The sequence below is a fragment of the Geotrypetes seraphini genome, chromosome 11 (assembly GCF_902459505.1).
Source record: "Geotrypetes seraphini chromosome 11, aGeoSer1.1, whole genome shotgun sequence".
NCBI lineage: Eukaryota > Metazoa > Chordata > Amphibia > Gymnophiona > Dermophiidae > Geotrypetes > Geotrypetes seraphini.
The window spans coordinates 18,644,584-18,671,093 of NC_047094.1; the positions used below are offsets into that span (position 1 = coordinate 18,644,584).

At 45.4% G+C, this 26,510-nt stretch overlaps 1 protein-coding gene across 1 annotated transcript in view; it reads right to left on the bottom strand.

The window, feature by feature from the left end:
- Positions 1-6,967: 6,967 nt before the first annotated feature.
- LOC117368825 (lysosomal alpha-glucosidase-like) overlaps positions 6,968-26,510 on the bottom strand; it is a 51,663-nt gene continuing 32,120 nt past the window's right edge. The window contains exons 14-20 of the mRNA XM_033962559.1: positions 25,413-25,564; positions 23,445-23,593; positions 20,775-20,916; positions 17,569-17,667; positions 13,793-13,957; positions 9,444-9,590; positions 6,968-7,741 (exon numbers count right to left, since the gene is read on the bottom strand). Coding sequence (XP_033818450.1) covers positions 7,679-7,741; positions 9,444-9,590; positions 13,793-13,957; positions 17,569-17,667; positions 20,775-20,916; positions 23,445-23,593; positions 25,413-25,564 — 917 coding nt within the window. The 3' untranslated portion in view covers positions 6,968-7,678. The remainder of the gene's footprint in view (positions 7,742-9,443; positions 9,591-13,792; positions 13,958-17,568; positions 17,668-20,774; positions 20,917-23,444; positions 23,594-25,412; positions 25,565-26,510) is intronic.

Here is a 26,510-nt window from a genome sequence, read left to right on the forward strand (position 1 = left end):
AGCGTAACGAAACATAGACTCTGTTGGAGCCGTGAACTGACCTTTTCAGATAAGCGGTCTACTGTTAAACAGCTTTTGTAGAGCCATAACATTTGCCACTCCAGTAGAAGCGAGAATTCTTGCTCCATGCAATGTGTTATGATTAAAATTCAAGCACCTTTCTAGTGACATTGTACCACTGCTGTGGTGCCTTGCTGAAGAGCCTTTAAATGTTATATGATGATATTATTTGAGAAACTTGCCCAGTATTGATGAGAGGGGGGGTCTTTTGTGTTTTGTTCTATTTTGAAAGTATTGCCCCCTCAAGTGGACTGTAATTTTAAATCCCCGGTCTGTTTGGATCAGTAGTGCTAAGAACGGCAGAGAAAGAGCAATTGTGATCCATCAACTTTGCCCAGTTAGTTTTGTTAGATAAAAACAGGGGAGAAGGTATAACACCAAACATATTACTGGTGGAAGCAAAAGAGGTTCCTTATTAAACAAAAGCTCCCCAAAATAAATCTAAATACAATATAATTTTTTCTTGTTGGTAGGATATATCTCAGGGACATGGAGGGATTAACATGGGGGGAACAAATCCCCCAATCATCTCACCACCCAATCATTGCATGATCCTCCATTTTTAAATGATTGTGCAAAATAACGCTTGAAGTGGATAAAAAATCTTGAACACTCTTCAAAAATATAAATGAAGTTGTAAGAGGTGAAAATTCACTTAACTAATAGATGGTTTCGACGTGGCAGCTAGTTTTGTTGGCAGGCAGGTTATATTCCGCTTCTGTTGGGACTGGCAGTGCATGCTACTTTTCCCATGATTTCTTAGAAGGCAAATAAATAACTACAGACATAATAAGTCGCATGCATTTAAACCCCTTCTCAAGGTCTCATGCATTCTGGCTCCACAGCTCCCTGCTATCTCTCTTTTCCTTCCCCCCGGCCTACCAGCTCACATGCCTAAATGTTCTTCTCACACAAATTGGTGAGTCCCGGCTTTTGTTTCCCTGCCTCTACTACTACTCCTATTTATCATTTCGATAGTGCTGAAAGGCATATGCAGCGCTGTACATGTGACATTCAAATAGACGGTCCCTGCTCAGGAGAGTTTATAATCTAATCTGGACAGTCGAGCTTAAGTTCAAGAAATGTGGCAGCCGCTCCTCTCTGTCTCCTCGTGTACCTCTTTAAATGTTTGCCAGCGCGAGCCGCATCTTCCACTTGCTGCTCACTCCGACCTCGTCTCCCTTTTGATGTCACGTCCTGGTCCTGGGACCAGGACGTGACATCAGAAGGGAGACGAGGCCGGCGCGAGCAGCAGGTGGAAGATTTCAAGAGGTACGCGAAGGGCACCCAAGCAGTGTGGAAGAGTAAGGGTGCGGCAGTGCCAAGTGCCACTGCCCTGGGTGCCAACCTCTCTCGCTACGCCACTGACAGGATGTTAAGAGATTGCAGCAGAAATACCAACCTCGATCAACGCCAATAGAATGATATTGAATGATTCAGAAAGCATTTAAAAGTGACGGAAAAAAATATATGGAAAATTTATACAAAAAAGGCAAGGAGGATAACATTGGGGAAATTGAACTGGAAACTGACATTTATCCAACCACAAGAAGGACCAGACATTTTAAAAGAAGCCATAGTGGCAATTAAAGCTTTATCGAAAAACAAGTCACCTGGTATCAATGGTATTCCAATTGACATAACATACATTTTAATCTATATATCACATAAGCCTTGCAGTTCTATGCGGTTTACAAAAGAGGCAAAACTGACCAGTGTCAGCAAGATGCAATAAGACTTGAGAAGATTAGCAGCAGAGTTACAAAGGTGCTTGACAGTATATATTTACAAAGTGGTAGAAAGATTAATAACAAGGGGCTGCCCTATAACTTGGCAACAGCGGTAAACTGTAAGGTTTAGAGCAGGAATCTCAAAGTCCCTCCTAGAGGGCCGCAATCCAGTTGGGTTTTCAGGATTTCCCCAATGAATATGCATGAGATCTATGTGCATGCACTGCTTTCAATGCATATTCATTGGGGAAATCCTGAAAACCCGACTGGATTGCGGCCCTCAAGGAAGGACTTTGAGATCCCTGGTTTAGAGGTAGGCACTTGAGGTTTACAGAGGAGGCTTAGCAGACCAGTATCAGTGAGCTATGTCATAAGTGACAAGCGAGGTTAGCATTTGAGGTAGCTTCTGAGAGTATCTACGTAGGACTGCTGAATTTCAGGAAAAGGTATGTTTTTAGGAGCTTCCTAAAGTGCACGTAGGAGGCTGATGCTTTGACCAGTTGACTCAGTTCTGGGTCTTTGGTGGCTGCTTGGTAAGACAGTAGTCTGCTGATGAATCTTTTTTGAGCGCAGCCTTAGATTGAAGGGAAGGTGCAGAACGATTGATGGTGTGTGGATCGACCAGTTCCGGTGAATATGAATTGATTAGTGAGGCAGTTAGGCAGTAGACCAGGGGTCTTCAAAGTCCCTCCTTGAGGGCTGCAATCCAGTCGGGTTTTCAGGATTTCCCCAATGAATATGCATGAGATCTATGTGCATGCACTGCTTTCAATGCATATTCATTAGGGAAATCCTGAAAACCCGACTGGATTGCGGCCCTCAAGGAGGGACTTTGAGACCCCTGCTATATACTGTACAATCAAAGTGAGCCAAGTGCAGTACAATCAAGCCATTGTGATATCACTGATGAGGCTGGCTCTTATTGGTGGAATAAGGCATTATGACATCACAATATCAGCTCTAGTTACTAGAGATGGAAACTCTTTATACCAGGGGTCTCAAAGTCCCTCCTTGAGGGCCACAATCCAGTCGGGTTTTCAGGATTTCTCCAATGAATATGCATGAGATCTATTAGCATACAATGAAAGCAGTACATGTAAATATATCTCATGCATATTCATTGGGAAAATCCTGAAAACCCGACTGGATTGCGGCCCTCAAGGAGGAGCTTTGAAGACCCCTGCAGTAGACCATATAGTGCTTTGTAAAAGAGCCATCCGAATTTGAAGAGCGCTCGACCTTCAATCGTCAGCCGATGCAGCTTTCGATAGAACGGAGTTATGCGGTCGAATTTTTTTAGGTTGAAGTTTAGCCTGACAGCACCCCATTGCATCTGCCCTCCGGACGTGGTCCCAAGGTGGAAGCTTTTCAAAACCTAGACAAAGTGCAAGGTTTTGAAAAGCCGCCCGGACGCCCAGATATGTCCTCTAAAAAGAGGACATGTCCAGGAAAATCCAGGCATCTAGTAACCCTAAGGAGGACAGGCTAAAAAAATTGAATAAATAAATAAGTACAATATTGACCAGGCATAAAGGATAGGACTTGATATACTGCGTTTTCTGTGTGTTTACAATCAAATAGGTTTGCCTATTTTTAGAAAGGTACTTATTTTGTACCTGGGACAATGAAGTGTTAAATGATTTGCCTAGACCAGGGGTAGGCAATTCCAGTCCTCGAGAGCCGGAGCCAGGCCAGGTTTTCAGGATATCCACAATAAATATGGATGAGATAGATTTGCATCTCAAGGAGGCAGTGAATGCAAATCCATCTCATACATATTCATTGTGGATATTCTGAAAACCTGACCTGGCTCCAGCTCTCGAGGACCGGAATTGCCTACCCCTGGTCTAGTCTCACCAGGAGCTGCAGTGGGAATTGAACTCACAACCTCAGGGTGCTGAGGCAACTATTCTAACCACTAGGCCACTCCACCTCTATATTGGACACTAGATCTGTACCTACAGGCCATGTGTAAGAGATATGTGGTGTGTATCTCCATAAAAGAACAATCCTTACATTTAACTACTGAGTTCTTTTCAGAGACGAGTCTTTAAATAAGTCTGGTGACACTGGTTATAATTTCAGGTTTGTGGCTGAAGTCTCATCTGCATTTTGGGTTCTGAAGTTTGCAAAGCATCTCAGCATGGTTCTTGAAAAGAAGGCACCTGCGTCTTTAACTTCCAAGTGTATGGCAAAGTAAAAACAGCTCTGAATGGAAAGGAAGGACGTAATTACTTTAATATTATTTTTGCAGATAATTAAAGAAACAGTTCACATGAGTTTATTAGGAGAGAAACAGGTATTATAAGAACAAGGTTCAGTTGGCTAAGCATTGTTTAATACTGTGAGATTTTTGGTACAAGGGGTGGTATCAATAGGGCACTGGAAGGACAGATTTTTCCCCTCACGATCAAAGCTACCTCACCTCACCCATATTCCTTTATTCCTCTCAATTAGAAGCCCCATTTTTTTCCGCCTACTATTATGTCTTCCTCATAATTGTACCCAGCTTTCAGCTGATTCCCAAAGTTTTTCAATGTAATATGAAAATTAAGTTAACTCTTTTCAACAACCTATGTACATCTTTCTCCTAACCATTTGGCACCTTTCTAATTCACTGATCGCTGAATGTTCTCACTTTTATCTATACTCTGTAATTCGCTGACTGTACAGCTTATCTTCATTGTGAACCGTCTAGAAGTCGCAAGATTATGGCGATATAGAAAAATAAAGTTATTATTATTATTATTATTATTATGCAACTGAATATGCAGCATTCTTGAAAGATAAGGTTGGGAGTCTGGTTGGTGTGTTGATTTTGAGGACGTTGATACTGTTGATATGGGTATGGTTGGATGGTCAGAATTTGATGAGGTAACAGAAGACGACGTGAACGCTGCGGTTTGTAACTTTACATCAACTCGACCATTGTTTCAGCCATATTCCTATTCACTTGTGAAACAGCCGATAAAAGAAGTGGTTCTGCTACTGACTCAAATTGTTAATAAATCACTTATGATGGGTGCAGTGCAAGAGGGCTGCGAAGCCTTTGCTACAGAGGAATACTCTAGATCAGTGTCTCTCAAACTTTCTCGAGCCGGGGCACACTAATGGTAGTGGCCACGGCTTGAGGCACCCAGAAGTGCGCAGACGTCACCGTGATGACATCACACATATGCATGACATCATCACGTCGACGTCCGTGCATGTGCAGAGGCCCTTCATATGGGGCCTGAGACGCCAGTAGGGGGTGCCAGCAGGGAAGAAGGCCGGAGAGAAGGAGAGGCACTGGCGCCAGCTGATTGCCCACTGCAGTGTTTCTCAACTACTTCAAGCTAAGTATCCCCCTAAGTCTAACAAATATCAACTGAGTACCCCGACCACAGACCTCCCTAGGCCCACCCAAGCTCTGACCCAGATCCCATCCCCTTTACTAATTATAATGCCATTTTTTCCAATCATTTTTCATATACATATAATATACACAGCAGATATAAATTCTCAAAACTGACACATTTCAATCTTCGGATTGAGAAAAAAGACCACATTAGCCCCTACTATAAAAAACTGCACTGGCTACCAATGGAAGCGCGAATACTATTCAAATTTGCATGTATCTGCTTCAAACAAGTGTGGGGCCTAGCATCTTCCTACCTGCAAACACACTTCATTCTGCACAACCCTACACGAACAACCAGAAGCAAAAATATCTTTGCATACCCAAAGATCACAGGCTGTAGATACAAATCCTTCCTGGATAGAACCTTCATGTTCCAAGCGAACAGACAGCAAGTCTGGCTGAGAAACTACATAAATGAACCCAATCTGACTTACAGTGCATTCCGAAAATCAATTAAAACCGCCCTATTCGACAAATTCATTGACTAAACAGACGACCCTCTCTCACTATGATATTCCCCGTTGTAAACACTAATTCAATCTCAGGTAACTCCAATTTTCATGTATTCTTTACCCATGGATATAACTTTGCTATTTTGCTTCCTGTTATTCGCTGACTGTACAGCCTTCTTTCAATGTGAACTGCCTAGAAGTCGCTTGATTATGGCGGTATAGAAAAATAAAGTTATTATTATTATTATATTGAAAATAAAATCATTTTCTTGTGTTTAGGGAATTATAGGCCTATTTATACTAGAATGACTATTGCGAAAGTGACTGAGTGATGTTGGTACTTTTGGAGGATTTTGTGGAGGAGAGTGGTTGGATAAACATCAGTATGGTTTTAGGAAAGCCCACGGAGTTGAAATAAAACTATTGTCATCTACGATGCATGTTATCACCCTCCCCTTTGCACTGCCCCTATGTGTCTCGCTATCCTATACATTTAATGGTTCCCTCCTAACCTCCTGTTTCTTATACGTCAGTGACGTCTCGTAAACGTTAATTTGTATTAATAGCTTGTATAATCTGCAATCTTTTATTGTTAAATTAGTCTTTTAGCCCGTGACAACAAGCACTTATCTTTTAAACCCTTTTTGACGGAGGCCAAATCCGTTTCACACCAATGGGCTTCTTCAGGGGAAGTGTTAAACCTTGTTTTACTGCCAGTATCAATCAATCGTTGCTCAGAGATCTTTAAATAAAAGACAGAAAAGGAAAATGCATTATATCTATCTATGCTTGTTGTCAGTGTTTTTTACAGAGCCTGATTTAACACTGTTTTGATTATAATTCAACAGTTGACAGCTCTTTATTTCTCATTTGAGTATGAGAGAAATTGATATTTGATTAAAAATCACCTAATTATTTATAAAGTATTCACTAATAGTAAATTTAAATAAATTATTAAAAAACTTTTCAACAGAGGTTTTGACCTATGATAATACCCTAACCCAGGGGTAGGGAACTCTGGTCCTCAAGAGCCGTATTCCAGTCAGGTTTTCAGGATTTTCCCAATGAATATGCATTGAAAGCAGTGCATGCAAATAGATCACATGCATATTCATTAGGGAAATCCTGAAAACCCAACTGGAATACGGCTCTCAAGGACCGGAGTTCCCTACCCCTGCCCTAACCCTAAACTGGTGTCCCTCTATTGACTGGATTCCGAGGGTGTTTTGAGGTCTTTTTCCTCTGTTTTAAAAAGATCATGCACTATATATAATTGTCAGTGTTCTACATTTTTCATGTCAATCTAAGAAAATGCTTAAAACACATTTTTTTGTTCAGGCCTCTTTTTTTTTTTTTTTTTTTGCATCTAATGTGATTGCGGCTGGCAGTGAGTATAAGAGAATGTGATGGTCTGTTGTTTTCATGTGTGTTCTGTGATATTTTAATAAGCGGAATATATGTTTTTAAATAAATAAATAAATCCCTTGTATTTTCAGTACAATGCTATTGTGTCGAAGGACATTTGATAAATTATTTTTTGTGATGGGGGGACAAAATGGGGCCTTCACGTGCACATCATGACATCTGTTTCTCTTCAGCGTCTGCTCTTACCCCATTCTGGTTTTCTCCACAGATGTTCACAGAATCCCAAGAAATGTGGAGTAAAAGCAGATGTAATTATACAGTTTTTCTTGAAGAAGCTTGGCTTGAAAAGGACATCGCTTTGTATCTGGGCATTGTAAAATTAAACATTCAATAACACGTGCAGATTGCATTGCCACAGGATTAAACACAATACTGAACGTCGGCATTGGCATTTCTTTACGAGTCTTTCGTGTCTGCGAACCTGGGTCAAGTAACGCAACCGTAATATTTGCCATTCATTTTCAATGGCACTCTGAGAGGTAATCTTTTAGAGGCCAGAACACTGAAACACATCCTTCTAGGTGTTCTTGAGCTCAATCATAGGCTTTTGTTCCTGAGACATTACTTCATGGTCAGTTGACTCCTGAAGGGTCACAAACCTGGCACTACGTCTACATCCAATAAATGGAGAAAGCCACGCTGAGATTCAGATTGAGGTGTTCCACCATGAGAACCTGTGACAGGGAAGGGGGAATGGACAAGGAAGAAAAAAATAGAAAAAGTAATGACAATGAACGGTTCTAGTCTCAGAAATGTAGTTAACAAAGAACCGTATGTACTAAACGGAGTTTTACCATCCTGAGGGCCAGTTTTAAAATCATCTACCTGGGCAAATCAGTTTGTATGAAAACTGCTCTCTTCAGAGCAGCTAATAAACTTCCCCCTCCCGATTCGCGGTTTTAGGACTCGCGATTTCAATTATTCGTGATTTCCTAAAACCATAATCACCCCTACCTCCTGGACCTCCCTGGACCTTACCTGGTGGTCTAGCAGTCTTTCGTAGCAGGAGCGATCTTCCTATGCTCCTGCCCCGTGTAGATCACTCATCCAAAATGGCTGCCCTGAGTTCCCGTCATAGTCTCGAGAGACTACGGGAACTCACGGCAGCCATTTTGAATGAGTGATCTGCACGGGGCAGGAGCGTAGGAAGATTGCTCCTGCCCTGAAAGACCGCTAGACCACCAGGTAAGGTCCAGGATGCTGGGGGAAGGCGGGAGGTAGATGGGGTAGGTCAGTCAGCCCAAACGTTATTCGCAAATTTTCAATATTCGCGGGCCAGCTCTCCCCCTAACCCCCGTGAATATTGAGGAAGGAGTGTAATATGCCCATGGTTTTCCATGGTAAACATTTTTACCCAGGTGAAAAAGAAGTGTTCCCTGGATGGAGGGTAGGGTGGAGAGAGGGGAACCCAGCCAGTCAGATTGTCAGGATATCCACCATGAATATTCAGGAGATAGATTTGCATACCAAGGCAGCAGTGCCCCTCCCCGCCACTGCCTGACAATGGAAATGCAAAATGTTCTTTGTTTATTTCTTCACACTCATATGTGTGGCAAGCCAGTGGTGCGTTACCTGTTCCACACTGTGTTTCTTCACACCCTGATCACTAATGTCCCCTGCAATCTAACAGTGAAGTGTGGTGTGCAATTGCCCACATATTCCCTAAGCTTGTCCACTCTCTCTAGGGTTACCATAGGGCTGCAGAAAAACGAGGACAGATTGAAGCACCCGGGCTTTACTTCAATTGAAAGCAATGGAAGTAAGGAGGACAGATTGAGACATCTAGGTTTTACTTCCATTGTTTCTGGCATTATCACTTTCCAGACAAAACAAAAGAACGATCCAACAGATTTGCAGTGGAGAGTCAAATGACGAAAACAAAGGAAAAAAACTGCAGATGTGATGTACAGGGCACAAAGTCTTTTACTGGTAAAGATGCAATGTAGCAATCCAAATAGTGGTTCTCATATGTGAAGAGACAGGACCCGACATGGTCCGTGTTTGGGAAAACACTCCTTCCTCCGATTTTGGGAAGCTTTTCAAAACCCAGACAAAGCGCAAGGATAACTCAGCGCAAGAAAATTGAGCGTAATGATAACTGAGCGCCAGACAATTGAGCGCAACGATAACTCAGCGCAATGACAATTCAGCACGCCTCTAGATGGCGCCTGCTGAACGAAGGCCACAGTTATTTATTTTCCAGCTTGGTTCATATTTTCTTTTAAGAGAAAGATATGAACTTATCCTGTTTCCTGGTCAAGTGTTAATTGCTTGTAAATTTGTTTTGGAATTTAATACAAAGAAAGTTTTTTTAAAAAAATTCTTCTCTGGGCTTGTGCATAAAATTTGACATGCATGGAGTGAGAAGGTTCATACCTGGTTTTCCATATAGGAGAAAGGAGCTTCTTTGCCATCGACAATGACTTTTGACGGTTTGCTTTTGATTCCCAGAACAGTCAGCGTCTCTACAGCGATGTAAGTGGCTTCCACGTTGGCATGAACGACACGGGACGAGAAAGTGTTCTACAAGCAAGAAGACGGGTCACAATGAATTAGAGTGGGGGTGGGTGGGAAAACTGCGGTCCGTCAAAGCATTAGTTTCCGGCCTGCTCCTCATTGAAAATGGCAAACCAAACCGAAATGTGGAAGCAAACAATGTTCAAGGTCTTCGTTTTATTTCTTCAAGAAAACATAAAAACACTATCCACATTTGTATTGAATGGACCCAACACTGGCCGTGTTTCGGTAAAACCAGGGCTCTGGAGTCGGAGACAATTTTGGGTACCTGGAGTCGGAGTCGTGGGTACCAGAAACTGAGGAGTCGGAGTCGAAGGATTTAACTACTGACTCCACAGCCCTGGGACCTTCCTCAGGGGACCTAGAATATTAGTGAACAAATAATTGTATTTATTTAAAAAAATTTATATACCGTTTAAAACTAAACGGTTTACAAGATTTACATACACAATCTATAAAAATAAGCACATAGGGCTCCTTTTACGAAGGTGTGCTAGTGTTTTTAGCGCACACTATAGCAAACGCTTGCTGAAAAACTGCCGCCTGCTTAAAAGGAGGCGGTAGCGGCTAGCGCACGCACCTTTGTAAAAGGAGCCCATAGTAAAACAAACAAATACAGTGGTACCTCGGTTTACGAGTGCACCGGTTTGCGAGTGTTTTGCAAGACGAGCAAAACATTCGCAAAATCGGCGCCTCAGAAACCAAGCGTGCCTTGATTTGCGAGCAGCGCCCCCCGCGATCCGGCCCCCTCCCCCCGCGATCCGGCGCCCTCCCTCCTGTGATCCGGCAACCCCCCCCCCCCGCTGTGATTGGCCACCCCCCTGCCGCTTCTTACTGTCATCTGGGCACCGGCACCAGCACCGGCATGTCCTATGCGTTGGTGCCGGTGCCCGAAAATCGGCCTCCTCTTCTTTGCTGGGCCTTGAGCATGCACAGATGCTCAAAGCCCAGCAAGAAGAGGAGGCCAATCTTTGGGCACCGGCACCAACGCACAGGACATGCCGGTGCTGGTGTCTAGATGACAGTAAGAAGCGGCGGGGGGGGGTGCCCAATCGCGGTGGGGAGGTGCCCGATCACAGCAGGGGGGGTGCCAGATCGCGGGAGGGAGGGTGCTGAATCGCAGGGGGAGGGTGCCGGATCGCAGGGGGGGCCTTCGGGGGGAGCAATGCTGGTTCTCGTGGGGTGGGGGAATAGAGCAGCGCCGCTGGCCTCGGGGGGGTGGGAACGTATCAAAGCGAGTTTCCATTATTTCCTATGGGGAAACTCGCTTTGATAAATGAGCATTTTGGATTACGAGCATGCTCCTGGAACGGATTATGCTCGTAATCAAAGGTACCACTGTAGTTGAAAACATGGTAAAATAAACATAAATACAATCTTCAAAACATACCACAATGTGGGTGAAAAGATCATGGTTAATTTATCAACTTTGTCAGAAATACCTAAAAAAAAGGCATCAACAAATAGCTGCGTCTTTTAGTAATTTTCTAAAGCTCCCCTTTTCACAGCATAGCAGAAGGTCATTTTGCTAGTCTCAACAACAAGGATTGAATGTTATGCATGGAAGCTGCAATCTCTGTATATGAGGTGGGTGGGAAGGGGTTAAGTTAGCAGTCCATGAATATCCTATGCTCTGTTCAACAAAGTTGTAAGCATTGTTTAAGAATCTTTGTTCTCCTGTCTGGATAAACATAAGAACTTAAGCAATGCCTCCGCTGGGTCAGACCTGAGGTCCATCGTGCCCAGCAGTCCGCTCACGCGGCGGCCCAACAGGTCCAGGACCTGTGCAGTAATCCTCTATCTATATCCCTCTATCCCCTTTTCCAGCAGGAAATTGTCCAATCCTTTCTTGAACCCCAGTACCGTACTCTGCCCTATTACGCCCTCTGGAAGTGCATTCCAGGTGTCCACCACACGTTGGGTAAAGAAGAACTTCCTGGCATTCGTTTTGAATCTGTCCCCTTTCAACTTTTCCGAATGTCCTCTTGTTCTCTTATTTTTCGAAAGTTTGAAGAATCTGTCCCTCTCTACTCTCTCTATGCCCTTCATGATCTTATAAGTCTCTATCATGTCCCCTCTAAGTCTCATCTTCTCCAGGGAAAAGAGTCCCAGTTTCTCCAATCTTTCTCTATCTATCTCTCTCTATTTCTGTCTCTCTCCCTTTCTCTCTCTCTCTCTCTCTCATTCTCTCTCTCTCTCTCTGTCTCCCTTCCTTTCTCTCTCTCTTTCTGTCCCTCTCTACTCTCTCTATGCCCTTCATGATCTTGTAAGTCTCTATCATATCCCCTCTAAGTCTCCTCTTCTCCTGGGAAAAGAGACAAGTTTTGGAACTGAAAACAAAAACAAACCAAAAAAATAAATGAATATAACCATGGGTTCCATTTACTAAGGTGCGCTAGCGTTTTTAGCGTACGCAGCAGATTAGCGCGTGCTAACCCCACGCTATGCGGCTAGGACTAACGCCAGCTCAATGCTGGCGTTAGCGTCTAGCGCGCGTTATTCCGTGCGTTAATGCCCTAACGCAGCTTAGTACAAGGAGCCCTATGTATTAATGTGTGTTATGCGACCAGACGAATGGTGCCCACTAAATGGTATTTGAAAAGAAAAAAAAGGTATGAAAGTATTGGAAATCAGAAATTAAAGAGATACAAATTACTGGCCAAATTGCCAGTGATATGAGAGTGACATAGGACACTAGAAGAAATAAAAATGTCATACGGATGAATATTAGGGGGGGGGTCCTTTTACGAAGGCGCGTTAGGGCCTTGACGCGCGGAATAGCCACGCTAAAATGCCGCGCGCGCTAGCCGCTACCACCTCCTCTTGAGCAGGCGGTAGTTTTTCGACTAGCACGCGCTAATTCGGTGCGTGCGTGCGTTAAAAACGCTAGTGCACCTTCGTAAAAGGAGCTCTAAGTGTGCAAATGTACCCTACGCAAGACAAAACTGTGTAAAACTGTGACTGAGTTCAAAAAAGCATGGGATGAACACAGAGGCCCTGATTCTGAAAAGTGCCGTCCCGATTTTAGGCAGCTGTAGGCGTCCTACAGCTGTCTCATCAGCCAATCGGGATGCACGTTTTTTTAAAAAAATGCTCCCCAGGCAGGCCGCCTATATTGAAGGCGAGGCCCGCAAGACACCTAGGCCCTGATTCTGTATAGGACGCCCGGGAGAGGCGTCCTATTCAGAATCGGCCTAAACTAAACCCCGATTCTGTAACCGGCGTCCATGTTACAGACACAGGTTAGAGAATCGGGTTAAATTAGACACGGCCCGCTACACTTATCGCGGCAAGGGATCTCTCTGCCGCTATAAGTATAGTGGGCCGTGGCCCCCTGACCGATCGCTGGCAGGAGGGTGCCCAAACCCTCCTGCCCGAAGACGCCCCCCCTCCACACTACCGACCGCCCCCCCCCCCCCGACACTACCGACCGCCCCCCCTGACATTACCGATCTTCCCCCCCCCGACAATATCGATCGCTGGCAGGAGGGTGCCCAATCCCTCCGGCCCGAAGACGCACCCCCCCCCCCGGCGCTAACAACCCCCAAACCTCCACTCCACCAAACCTGTTCTTACGGCCAGATGGGTCTTGCATGTCCAGCCGGCAGGCCTGCCTCGTCGAAATGAGGCGGGCCCGCCCCTTCCCGGCCCATATCGCCGAAGCCTAAGGCCTGATTGGCCCAGGCTCTAGAAGCCTGGACCAATCAGGCCTTAGGCATAGCGGGTTTGCCCATCCCCACTAAGTCTAAGGTCTGATTGGCCAATCAGGCCTTAGATTAAGTGGGGATGGGCGGACCCGGTTAGCGCCGTAACCCTTCGCGGCAGGTAGAGAAATCTAGAGGTCTTTTTACTAAGGTGCGGTAGCCAATTTAGCGCGTGCTAAATGCTAATGCATCCATTATATTCTACGGACGCATTAGCATTTAGCGCACGCTAATATTTCGAGCGTGATAAATCGGCTAGCGCACCTTAGTAAAAGACTCCCCTAGCTCTAATTCTTATTCCCAATATCTTCAGTAGCCAAACTCCGAAAGGGGTTCCAGTTTTTCCATCCCTGAATTCGAACCATGTCCAAAAATGTTTTCATGACTAGTAGAAAACAACCTTCTTATTTAGGATTTGAAGCATATTTGTTGCTCACCTCCTCCCAACCCTAAACCTCACACCCACTGGCCCTTCTATAAGGAAAAGGCATAAGCTCTGTTTACCTCTGAGACATTGAATATTAGATAAGAATAATCATCTCTCTCAAATGTGTCCAGGCTCTCTCCATCATCCCAGAACAAGTCCCCCCAGGCTACCCCTTGCTGGGATAGAGCTGCCGTCAGTCTGAGGGGGTTCCCACTGCTCACCCAGCTTGTGGTGCCTGGTTTCTGGAGAGAAATTACATAAACATAAGCTTGTTCACGTGGAAGAATAGGAACTTTCTACAAGACAATACTGATCACTAATTTACTTTTTCCTCTGAAAATTCCTTTCCCCTAACAAGCTGAACAGCAGGGGGCAGCATTGCAATCACCAGCAGCTGAGGACATCAAGTTGAGCAGGGGTGCCCACACTTTTTTTGGCTTGCGAGCTACTTTTAAAATGACCAAGTCAAAATAATCTACCAACAATAAAATGATAAAAAACACAAAGCACACTGTACGCAGAGAAAATGTTAATTATCATTTATATTCAGTTTTTTTTTTCTTCAAAGAGATCAAATAGACAAATATACCCCTTCCCTTTTTACTAAACCATGATAGTGATTTTTAGCGCAGGGAGCTGCGCTGAATGCCTCACGCTGCTCTTAACGCTCATAGGCTCCCTGCGCTAAAATCTGCTACTGCAGTTTAGTAAAAGGGGGCCATAGTGCAACATATAAACAACAGATATAAATTCTCAAAACGGACACATTTTGATCACTAAATTGAAAATAAAATCAATTTTCCTACCTTTGTTGTCTGGTGATTTCATGAGTCTCTGGTTGCAGTTTCTTCTTCTAACTGTCCAACTTTTTCTTCCTCTCTCACTGCCTGCCCCCTGCCACACTCCATTCCCTCCCCCATCTTTTTCTTCTTCTCTCCCTGCCCCCTCCCCTTTCTTTCTTTCTGTCTGTCTCCCTGTTCCCCCTTTCTTTCTTTCTGTCTGTCTCCCTGTCTGTCTTTCTGTCTCCCTGTCTTTCTTTTTGACTGTCCTTTCTTTCTCCCCAAGCCGCCACCGCAATCGTCATCTGGGAACAGGCCCCCAAGCCGCCATTGCCACTGAGTTCTCCCCCAAAGCTGTAACAGGCCAGCAGCCTTCCCCCCCCCCCCCCCTGACGTCAATTCTGACATCGGAGAGGATGCTCTGGGCCAGCCAGGCAGCGACTGGCTGGCCCGGAACTTCATCTCTAATGTCAGAATTAACGTTGGGGGGAGGGGAGAAGGCTGGTATGTCCAGCACTTCTGCATTCTGGCCTGTTACAGCGTCAGGGAATGGGGAGAATGCAAAGGCAACGTGAGTCAATCGCGGAGCCCGGGATGGGCTCTGCGATCGACTCGCGTTGCCTTTGCGATCTACTGGTCGATCGCGATCGACCTTTTGGGCACCCCTGATGTTGAGGAACCATAGGAGGGGTAATATTCAAATCACGGCAGTCGGCACCAGCCACCAAAAGTTTTTTATACCCTTATATTGAATAACTAGGCATAATGTGGCCACCTGCATTTATCCGGGAACCAGTGATATTCAGTCCAGTACCTGGATAACTACCCAGGTAAAGGTAGGACCCAGTTAGTGGGCTGGTTACTGTCACTCTAGCCAGGCTCCACCCCCCATACTGATAAATACATGGAGAGACGATTAGGGCTAAGAGTTAGGCAGAATTAGAGTTACTAGATGTCCAGACTCTCCCGGACATCTCTTCCTTTTCGAGAACATGTCTGGGGGTCCAGCACTTTGTCTGGGATTTGAAAAGCTTCCAACTAGCAGCGACATCGGATACAACGTGGTGATGTCACGCACACGTGCGCATGCGTGTGATGTCATCGCATCTCAGCAGCGCATGCACCGATGCTCTCCCAACAAGCAAACAGGTTGAGGGGGCGGGGCTGGGGTCAGAATGGGGCAGGGCCGGTCAGAACGGGGCGGGCCTGGGGGCGGGGCCATGAAATTGTTACAGAAAATCTAGTAACCCTAGGAGGGATAGAGTAAGATGGCGGATTGAGAAGTTGCATTAAAACATAATAGCCATAAAATATTTATCTAATTTTTAATAAATGAATCTGAATCTGCAAAAAAAAAAACCAAACAAACATAATAGCCATACTAGGTCAGAGCAATGGTCCAAATATCCTGTTTCTACAGTGGCTAATCCAAGTAATGAGCACCTGGCAGAAGCCCAAATAGTAGCAACATTTCATGGTACTGATCCCAGGCTTTCCCCATGCCTGTCTCAATAGCAGACTATAGACTTTTCCTCCAGGAAATTGTCCAAACCTTTTTTAAACCCAGCTACACTAACCACTGTTACCACATCCTTTGGCAACGAGTTCCAGAGCTTAACTATTCTTTGAGTGAAAAAATATTTCCTCCTATTTGTTTTGAATGTATTCCTGTGTAATTTTTGAAAGAGTAACAAATCGATTTACTTTTACCCACCCCGTTCTACACAATTCAGGATTTTGAAGACCTCAGTCATATCTCCCCCTCCGTCATCTTTTCAATGCTGAAAAGCCCTAATCTCTTTAGCCTGTCCATCTCTTTTATCATCTTGGTTGCTCTGCTTTGAACCTTTTCTAATTCCACTCTATCTTTTTTGAGATACAGTGACCAGAATTGAATGCAACACTCAAGGTTTAGGGTTACCAGATTTTACGTAGGTAAAATTTGGATCCACAGACCTGCCCCCAGGCCCATCCAGTTCCACCCATCCCCGCCCCATTATGCCCATGCCATACCCCAGCCTCGCCCCTAGGCCCACTCCCCTCAGCCTGCTCATCAGGCGGGAGAGCGTCTGCACATGCGTGGATGCCCCTCCCAACGCGAACTGCTTTTCAAAACCCGGACAAGCTGTTCGGACGCCCGGACATACTCTCTAAACAGAACACATGTCCAGGTAAATCTGGACGTTTGGTAACCCTACTCAATGTGACATCACGCCAAGAAGCAATGCAAAGGCAAGTGAATCAGACTCTGTTTGATTTGGTTTCCTTCTTACTGGCTTCTGCAATATGCTGTCAAGAAGAGGCCTTGAGGAAGCAGAAGGTGAAGCCCAGGGGATTTTTTTTTTTACAACTTTAAGTTGTGGTTTTAATCAGCAGCAGAGATTACCCATAAAGAATTTGGGTCTTTGTATTTCACCTACACAATATTTTTTTCCTGTTTGACTTGTTGTGATGTCAATTTTAAAATGCAAATAAAGAATTCAATTAAAAAAAAAAAAAAAATCAGCAGCAGAGAGGAGGCAGCAGCGTAGTAAGCATGAGGGGGAGGGGCAGATCGCTCCAGGTACCGACTTGGTAGGGGCGCTGGCACCTCTCTGCCCCCCTCATGCCATGCCCACACCCTCCCTTCCCCGCCCTCTGTACCTCTTTAAATATTCGCCAGCACAAGTTACTGCTCGTACTGGCCTGGCTCCCTCTGAAATCACTTCCGGGTTGCGGGGCCAGGAAGTGACATCAGAGGGAAAGCCCACGTCAGTGTGAGCGGCAGGCTGGAGAAGCTGCTCGCGCTGGCGAAGATTTAAAGAGGTATAGGGTGGGAAGGAAAGACGGGGGGCGGGGGGGGTGCGGAAAAGATGTGAGGGGCACCTCTACCCTTGCCACTGAGAGGGGGCTGCCAGTTTTTAGTGTGAGCTACTGGAAATAGTTTGAATGTGGAGAAAAGTCAGATTTTAAACATGCAAATGAAATGACGCCCTCCACCAATGAAGAGGGCACATAAATATAATCCTTGAACAAATCCCATTAATGAGTTTCATGTGCCAGAAGCACTGGTGATAGCCCATGAGATCAGGTACCTGTGTGGGAATGACAGCACCTGCCCGGATATGCACATTAATGTGGTCCAGCGGGGCCTCCAATGTAAAGCTCTCTCCACCACTTAGCAGTTCTGAGCCCTGTAGAGGCAGGAAGAAAAAAAGAAAAGGTGACGATGATGATGGAGACTGAGGAACAAATAGTTGAGAGATTAGGAGGAAACAATGAAATCAGCTCAGGAGTTTTGCAGAGCGTTCTTCCATTCCTGTGATGCAATGAAACCCTAGATTTACAGACCACAATCAATTGTTCTCCAACCTAAATCCAATATCCTCAAATTTAGAAAATGGATCTTCAAACTAGAAAACTCTATGGTGAAAATTCACTCTGTAGCCTTCCTCCGCATGGTTTCATTATCAGCCTATATTGTTTCAAAGTCATTCATATTCAAATTCATCTTAACTCCTCATTTTTTTATCAAAATCTACAGTTTTTCAGCCCCAAATCTGGCCACCTCTAGCCAGTGAGAATGTGATGATCTAGATGTAGCTAGATAGCGGATTGAGAGGATGCATAAAAACATAAGAATTGGGTCAGACCAATGGTCCATCTAGCCCACTACGAATATTCTGCTTCCAACAGTGGTCGCAAGTACCTGGCAAAAACCCAAATCGTAGTCTTAAATAAAATTTCTTCTTTCTCCTGACCCCACATCACGAAGTCACCCTTAAGCTGAGCTGCCTGAAGATTAAAATCTCTCTCCTGCCAACCCGGCATTCAGGGTTGCTCCGAGAAAAATAGACCAGCTTGGAGGATTGGCTTTTGGGGGGGTTCTGGGGATCGGCCCTCCCTCATTACTTTGTTTGGGTTGGGGTTTTGTTTTTTTTTAAAATCAGATGCTGTACAGGAAGGAGGGGAGCTAAGGCTGAGCACTGAAATGGAGGTAGGATGAGCTTGAAGACCCTCTTTTAAATAAAATCTACCAGTTGCCAGGAGGGGGGGAAGCTGAGGGGTGGCTGGGGAAATTTAGGATTGCTACTGCAGCTCTAAATTAATGGCTAAACTTAGAATAGTTTGAGATTGACGGGGGTTTATTTTTTTGAAGGGTTGCTTAATTTCTGTTTTTATTTATGCTTTGATGATTTTAATTTATGAATGTGATTTATTAATATTATTATTAACATTATTTCCCTTTGATTCATGAAAGATTGTTATACGCATCCAGGAGGGGCGGGGGGAGGAATAGAGTGCAGTGTGTTATATTACTTGATTGTTCATAGGTTTGTACTATGGGCTCCTTTTACGAACCCGCATTAGCGGTTTAACGCACGTAATAGCGCACGCTAATTTTCCGGCCGCGCTAGCCACAACCGCCTCCTCTTGATAAGGCAGTAGTTTTTCGGCTAACGTGGGGGGTTAGCGCGCGCTAAAAAGCATGCGATAAAGCCGCCAATGCAGCTTCGTAAAAGGAGCCCTATGTATTTGATGTCAAAAACGAATAAAGAAGAAGAAGAAGAATTTTTAAAAAACAGTTTGAGAGTGACGGGGGTTTATTTTTTGAAGGGATGCTTAATTTCTGTTTTTATTTATGCTTTGATGTTATATTTGCTCAGCCTTTTTGTACCTACAGGACACCTCTTTCTCTGTATATCTCTTTAGCATGTCATTAAATATCTTTTCCATATTTAATATAACTAGATTGCGAGCTTGCTGGGACAGAGAAGGATATTCTTCTTCTGAAAATGTATCCCTCATTAGAGAGTTGCGCGGGGACAGAAATCCCACCCATCCCCGCCCGTTCCCACCAGGATACTCTCCATCCCTACTCATCCCCGCCAGGATCCTCTCCGTCCCCACCCGTCCCCGCCAGGATCCTCTCCGTACCCACCTGTCCCCGCAAGGAATTGCCTCCATCCCTGCCCGTCCCCATAAAAAGCAGCAATTACTTCTGACAGGATCATCAATTCCAGTTTCTTTTGTGTTTGTGCTGCTGTTTTCCTTGTGGAATCTCTTTGGTGGAACCCTTTTTTTGTTTTCTGTTCAGTTAATTAACTTATAAACCCCCTCTTTTACTAAGGCTGACGTGTCCATTATATGATATGGACGAACCCTGCTTCCAAAGCCTTCCATCCCCGTGGGAGTCCCGTGGGCTAGAGGGGGGTCCCCGTGGGAGTCCCGTGGGCCAGAGGGGGGTCCCCGTGGGAGTCCCGTGGGCTAGGGGGGGATTCCCACGATCCCCATTCCCGTGCAGACCTCTATCCCTCATTTCAATTGTGTTAGTATTGTAAACCGCTTAATACTTATGTAGAAGCGGCATATCAAATGTAATAAATCAAATCAAACCAGATTTACTGTGGTGTTCTACTACTGTGTTAGTTTGTGTTAATGCCATTAATGTGATTTGTTAGTAAATAGGTCCCACTGCATAAAAAGGGGCCTGCGGTAAATAATACGTATTAATGGCGTGGCCGAACATTTTGCCAAAGGGCATTTGGCAGACAGACTTTTCACCACACAGACATTTGACTGACATTCGGTGAAATGCCCGTCTGGCCATGGCTGACTCCTTCGTGCCTGGCCGGCTCCCCCCACCGGCAGCAGCAGGGGACCTCCGACTCCCTCTCCAGCCATTACCTGCACCAAAGGTGCCCGCATTTCGGGGTCACCCGTTTTCGGCCGGATGTACTCAGGCACTCAGCCAGCCTCTTGGCTCTGATCTGGCTGCCGCTCCCACCGGGGTGAGGGGGTGCTGGTACCCTTTGATGGCTTCGCATGCCGGGGACCCAGCTAGTTTCAGCAGTGGTGGCACACAATTCACTGAATGTCAGTCAAATGCTCGTCTGATGAAATATCTGTTGGCTAAATATCTGGGAGCCATTAAGGCGGTTGTGCTTTTAGTATATCGAGCCCTTAGCTGGTTCGTGCCGAGAAGCCTGCTAACTGGTTACAATCAAGAAATGCCGCAGGAGCACCTACAGCTGGCCCCTTTTGACTAGTTCAATTTGTATAGCCTGTGTCTTTGGCCAGATGAATATGGCTGTAAAACGGATCCAGATTTTCAAAGATGGCAATTTAATCAGGCGAAACCCAATCTAAGCTGGGTAGATTGTTTGAAAATGGAGCCCAAGGGTAGCTGTGTTCCACAAAAGCTTCCAACCGTGGAACAGAAGCAAGAGAGAACAGGAGAACAGAAAACAGTGAGCCCTGAGAAAATGTGAAATCATTTCGCCTCGCTACCACCTCTTACCGTGTAATAGTCGTACCACATTGCTTCTGGGAAATAGCCCGTCACCGAGTCTACTGCTGCATCCAGTACAGGAGTCACCAAGAGTGACCTCCCCCATAGAAACTGCTGATCTACAGAGTACGTGTTTACATCTTCTGGGAATCTGCCAGAGAAAAATCAGAAATCACGATCGTCCTTTTAAGGATGTTTTAAGTTTACGCTAGTTCAGCCACTTTGGCTGACGCTCCTACTTCCCCCTCCTGTTTTTTTCCCTTCTCTGTTCTTTTCTATCTAAATATTGTAGTTCCGCCCCGTCTCCTCTCGTTCCAGTAAATCATTGTTTGTCAGTCGGTCTTCGATTGCTTTGTTGTCCCTTTTTATTTAAAAAAAAACTTTGTAAAACCACTTTGATTTTTGATAAGATGGTATATCAGGCTTTTTTTGTGTGTGTGTGTAAATCTTTTTATTAGAAAACAGATCAGCAATACAAAAGCAAAATCACCAGTCCAAATATTTTTCTTTTTACCACAGAATCAACCCACTGTGGAGGACTGTACTCTTATATCCTCCATAGGGACACCAAGGCACAAGGATCTAATCGGACAGTGGCGTGGCGATCATAAGCAACATTCAGACAAACAATTTGCTTAAGATTGTTGGCAAATAGTCAGCTCAGTGGGGTTTAACCATCTTTGGCATTCTCTTCCTGCCCACATTCATTCTGAACAGTCCTACCGCTGATTTCCATTGATTTTATTTTCCGCTTTCACTCAAAAATATTCTCGTAAAACCTGTGCTTTACTTGTCTATCCATGCTCAAAAGGTATCTTGAACGCATGCTTTCGTATCCGGCTGCTCTTTGGGATAAGGATTTTAAGCAGTTGTTCACCGTTTCACTTTCTTATTTAGAATTTAGGAGACACTAGAAAACTTATTTGTTTTCTGAGTTTTGAGGCCGTGAATTTTCTTCTGAATTTCCTAATTGTTGTATTTCACTCAGTCTTTTGCAAACCATGTGGTGGACGCCAATTTCAAGCCACGGCCGGCATTGCTACTGTCGGTTTCTATTATTTCTGCACAGCATATATTCGCTGGGGTGACTGTATTTGTCTTTTCATGGTTGAGCGTTACTACAGTCCTCCCGGGACTGCCTGTTTTGTTGTTTGTTCATTCCTACTGTTGTGCTGTAGTCTAAGTTTCCTTGTTATGGAGCTGGCTGCTCTTTCAATAAAAATTATTAAAAAAAAAAAAAAAATAACTGCAAGGTTATGCGGTCTAGAAATCAATTTTTATGTTTGTCTTTGCTCTACTGAACTTTCAAGAGCTGAATACCAAATGGATTTAATATACCTTTCTAGCAAATATTTCAAAAGCTAAGGGCTCCTTTTGCGAAGCCGGGTTAACGCTCGTAGTAGTGCGCGTTAATTTGCCTCCTGTTGAGCAGGCGGTAGTTTTTCGGCTAGCGCGCGCTAAAAAGGTGCGTGCAATAAAGCCGCTAACGAAGATTCGTAAAAGGAGCCCTAAGATGCTCAGAGACTTGAAGGCAAAAACAAGGGGCGAACCCCAAGAATATCACCCCTTGTTTTTGCCTTCAAGACTCTGAGCATATTAGCGCTTGAAATATTTGCTATAAGGTATATTAAATCCATTTGGTATTCAGCTCTTGAAAGTTCAATAGAGGAGTGACCCTTTTCTTGGTACATAAGTGATTTGGTCTACCCTCACTTATGTATTTTACCAGTGAATTGGTTGCCTCATTTATATATTCACTATGTTTATCTTTTCAACATGGCCTTTCCGTAGGTGGGGGGGGGGGGCAGATTGTAGGTGGTGGTCGATCACATCCTCTATTTTGGAAGCAACAATCCCCTATCTATATTCCTTTCCTGACAACGAGGGGTTCCTTTGTGCTTTTGGGGTTTAAGAAAGGATTGGACAATTTCCTGCTGGAAAGGGGGATAGATGGGTATAAATAGAGGATCACTGTACAGGTCCTGGACCTGTTGGGCCACCGCGTGAGCGGGCTGCTGGGCACGATGGACCCCCAGGTCTGACCCAGCAGAGGCATTGCTTATGTTCTTATGTTCTTTTCCCAGGCTTTCTTGACTTCAGTTACCACTTTTCCAGCTCATACACTTCAATCTATGTAAGTAATATTGTAGATCTAAATGAAGTAATCAAATGCCTCCGTGCTGTGTTTGCTGCCTTAGCAATGAACATAAGGACATAAGAATTGCTGCTGCTGGGTCAGACCAGTGGTCCATCGTGCCCAGCAGTCCGCTCACACGGCGGCTCTCTGGTCAAAGACCAGCACCCTAACCGAGACTAGCCCTGCCAGCGCACGTTCTCGTTCAGCAGAAACTTGTCTAACTTTGTCTTGAATCCCTGGAGGGTGTTTTCCCCTATAACAGCCTCCGGAAGAGCGTTCCAGCTCTCTACCACTCTCTGGGTGAAGAAGAACTTCCTTACCTTCATAAGGAATCTGTCCCCTTTCAACTTTAGAGAGTGTCCTCTTGTTCTCCATACCTTGGAGAGGGTGAACAACCTGTCCTTATCTACTAAGTCTATCCCATTCAGTACCTTGAATGTTTCGATCATGAGGACAGAATGAGTTCACCAGCTACACGGTAGCAGCCACGGAATTCTGCTGTTGTTGGAAAGAATCTACTCAAGCCACGGAAACATTCTTACTCAAAAAACAGAGGTCGGACGACAGTCTCTCCAAAGACGTGGGCTCGGTGGAACAGAGTGTAGAGGAAAGGCAGGAGAGAATATCGCATCAGAAGTGCTTTCTTCATGGCTGCTCGGACCTTTGGGCTGAATGCGGTTGGATCCTGGGCCTAAGAATCCAGAGACAGAAATGTCAGGTTTTGCAGGGCAAAGGAAACCAGGAAAAAAGTCTCTGCGCACAGGACGTGTCACGTCCAAGAGGCCGCATGCTTGTTTCATTATTACCGCCAAGAGTAGAGGTGGCCTCAGAACCTTCCAAACATGACAGCGAGGAGCACCATGAGGTTGACTAATAAAATACAAAGTTTTGTTGTGAATATACCATAATTGGGCCAAAAAAGAAGACGCAATAAAAAATAAACAGTCTGTCACCAGGAAGGCTATGAAGGAGCGCTGTAATAGACCAATGAACTCGACCCACAGTGGAGGCGCCCGGGGAGTCTCCGTCCCCCCTACCTCCACACGCTCCTTTCCCACCCCCTCCTGCCACGCGGGTGTCACCTCTCTTCCCCCTCCCCCGTCCCTCTGTAATGTTCCTGGCGCGAGCAGCAACCGAGATGATGTCGCGCCAGCGTCGGCTCTCCCTCCGACGTCACTTCCTAGGCGCGGGTCCGGGAAGTGACATCAGAAGAAGAGCCGACGCTGACCCGACAGCAGGTTGACGGTTGCTGCTCGCACCAGGAATGCTACAGAAGTGCGGGGGAAGGGAGGGAGCTGGGGAGGGCGAAGGATGGGTGCCTGCACCCTCACCAAGGCAGCGCCCGGGGCAGACTGCCTCCCGCCCCCCCTTACTAAGCTATTGTCAACACAGAGCTGTTTTACCAAACGCCTACTTCAGGAGTCTCAAAATCTAAGCTCTGTAGTGTTTAGCTTGCACATACTGTATATAATAGCCTCCATGGAGAAAGTGCGTACGCAGAGTGGAGGAGTGCTCCAATTGCGACATATGGCTGCGAGACACAGGCACTCGCGAAAGCAAATCGATGAAAAAAATTGACACCTTCGAGCTGCAGCGCTGGAGAAGACGTCTACGAATCCCATAGACAGCTAGGATCGCCAATAAAGATATTCTTGATCATATAAACTCAGAGTTGTCCCTGGAAGGCAAGATTTCATGTTCATGCGGAGTTTGCTGCAATCGTTGTCAGCCATATTTTGTTTTGGGGGGGGGGGGTTAGTGTTTTTATTGCCCTACTTGGACACTTGGCTTGATACATCGGTTTTATGACTCAACACCGAGACTCCTGAGGCAGGCCCTCTTTGGGTCGAAACACGATCGTGTCGAGCCTGTTTGATAATAAAAAGGACTGAGCACCATCTGGTCTCCTTCGTTGTTATTTTTTGTGCCCCTCACTTGATCATATAAACCCAGAGTTGTCCTTGGAAGGCAAGACTACCAGACAGAAACGGATCTATTTTGGGCACGTGATGAGGGCAAATTCACTAGGAAGGAAGCAGGGGAGACCAAAGGCCTGTTGGCTGGATACCATCAAGAATGACACGGGAATGAACATCAAGCAATTGAAAGAAGCCGTGGAAAACAGGAAAACATGGCCAAGGACGGTCCTACAGAGTATCCAAGGTCGGACATGGCTGAATGGAGAGTAGGAGAAGGAGGAGTGCTCCATCCCAGCCTTCCTGGTAATAGACTGTTTTTATTGTGTAATTTTTTTTTTGCTTATTTTTGGTATAGTCCCGATAAAACTGTATTTTATTACTCAACCTCTTGGTGCTCCTCACTATTGCTTTTGGAAGGTCTGTGGCCACCACTATGCTTATTTTCTTTGAAGTACTCGTATTTCATACTTAGAGGTTTCTCTCCTTCCTTTTGTTTTTCATTGTTACCATCACTAAGACAATCCGCTGCTTATTGTAAATGTCTGACTAACTATTGTCTTGCGAAGGGCAGGTCCCCTCCCCCCCACTTACCTCTTCTTTCTTCATATTATGATTTCTTGCGAAAGGATAAAAAGCTCCCAGTTGCATCCATCGCGTGCAAAGCTCTTCCGTCGTGGTGCCCGAGAACCCACAGATATCTGCCCCAATCAGCGGTACTCCGAAGAGGTTAAAATTCAGCATCCCTAGGAGAAGGGCACAGACAGCCGTCACACTCCAGAGCACGCTACAAGGTCACCCACCAGCAGTGGGGAGGGAGGTAGGACGCGCCAGATTAAAAGGTACGTTTAAAGCGCTCTGAGGGGGGGGGCCCAATTTTATTTAGAAGTGTTTGGCACTGCCGTTGGAGGGTTTAGGGGAAAGAAGTAAAGTTGGGGGGGTTTCTCCCCACACCCCCCTCGGAGCGCTTTAAACTTACCTTTTAATCCGGCGCGCTGACGTCCAGTGCGCATTTGTCTTAGTGGCTTTGTCCGCGCGCGATTGTCTGGCGCGCTTCAGTCCCTTCACCACTGTAAACCATACATACAACCAGACACAACTGCTCAAATGTTTACAAAGTGGAGCATGCATTTTCTACAGCACTGCTTCTGAATTCTCTCCAGGAGGCACAGAAAGCCAGTTGGGTTTTCAAAATGGCCACAACGATTATGCATGAGATACACTTGCATACATACAGCGGGAGATTCTATTGTATGTAAATCTATCCCATGCGTAGGTGTGTCTCCAGGAGAGGACTGAGAAGCGCTGCTCTGCAGGAATGTGTGGACCTCTAGCATACAAAGTCTCAAGTTTATTTAATTTGATACAACACATATCAAATTATCTGCACAGTCAGTGGTGCAGTAAGGCAGATGCAAGAGGGTGCAAGAACTGACAGTGGCCATTCCGAGAGCGGCTCAGGGCCGGGCAGGAGCGCAAAAAGGCCGCAAGAACTCAGGCAGCCATTGAAGGTGTGAAGGGCTAAGCGCGGGGCAGGAACGTGGAAAGCTCACTCCTGCCCGATACACTGCTGGACTACCAGGGATTCAAAGAGCTGAAAAAGGTATGTGGAGGGGGGGGGGAGATGGGAGGGAGGTAAAAAAAATTGTTAGAGTTTGCTGGGACAGGAGACGGGAGGGATGCCTCTTGTCC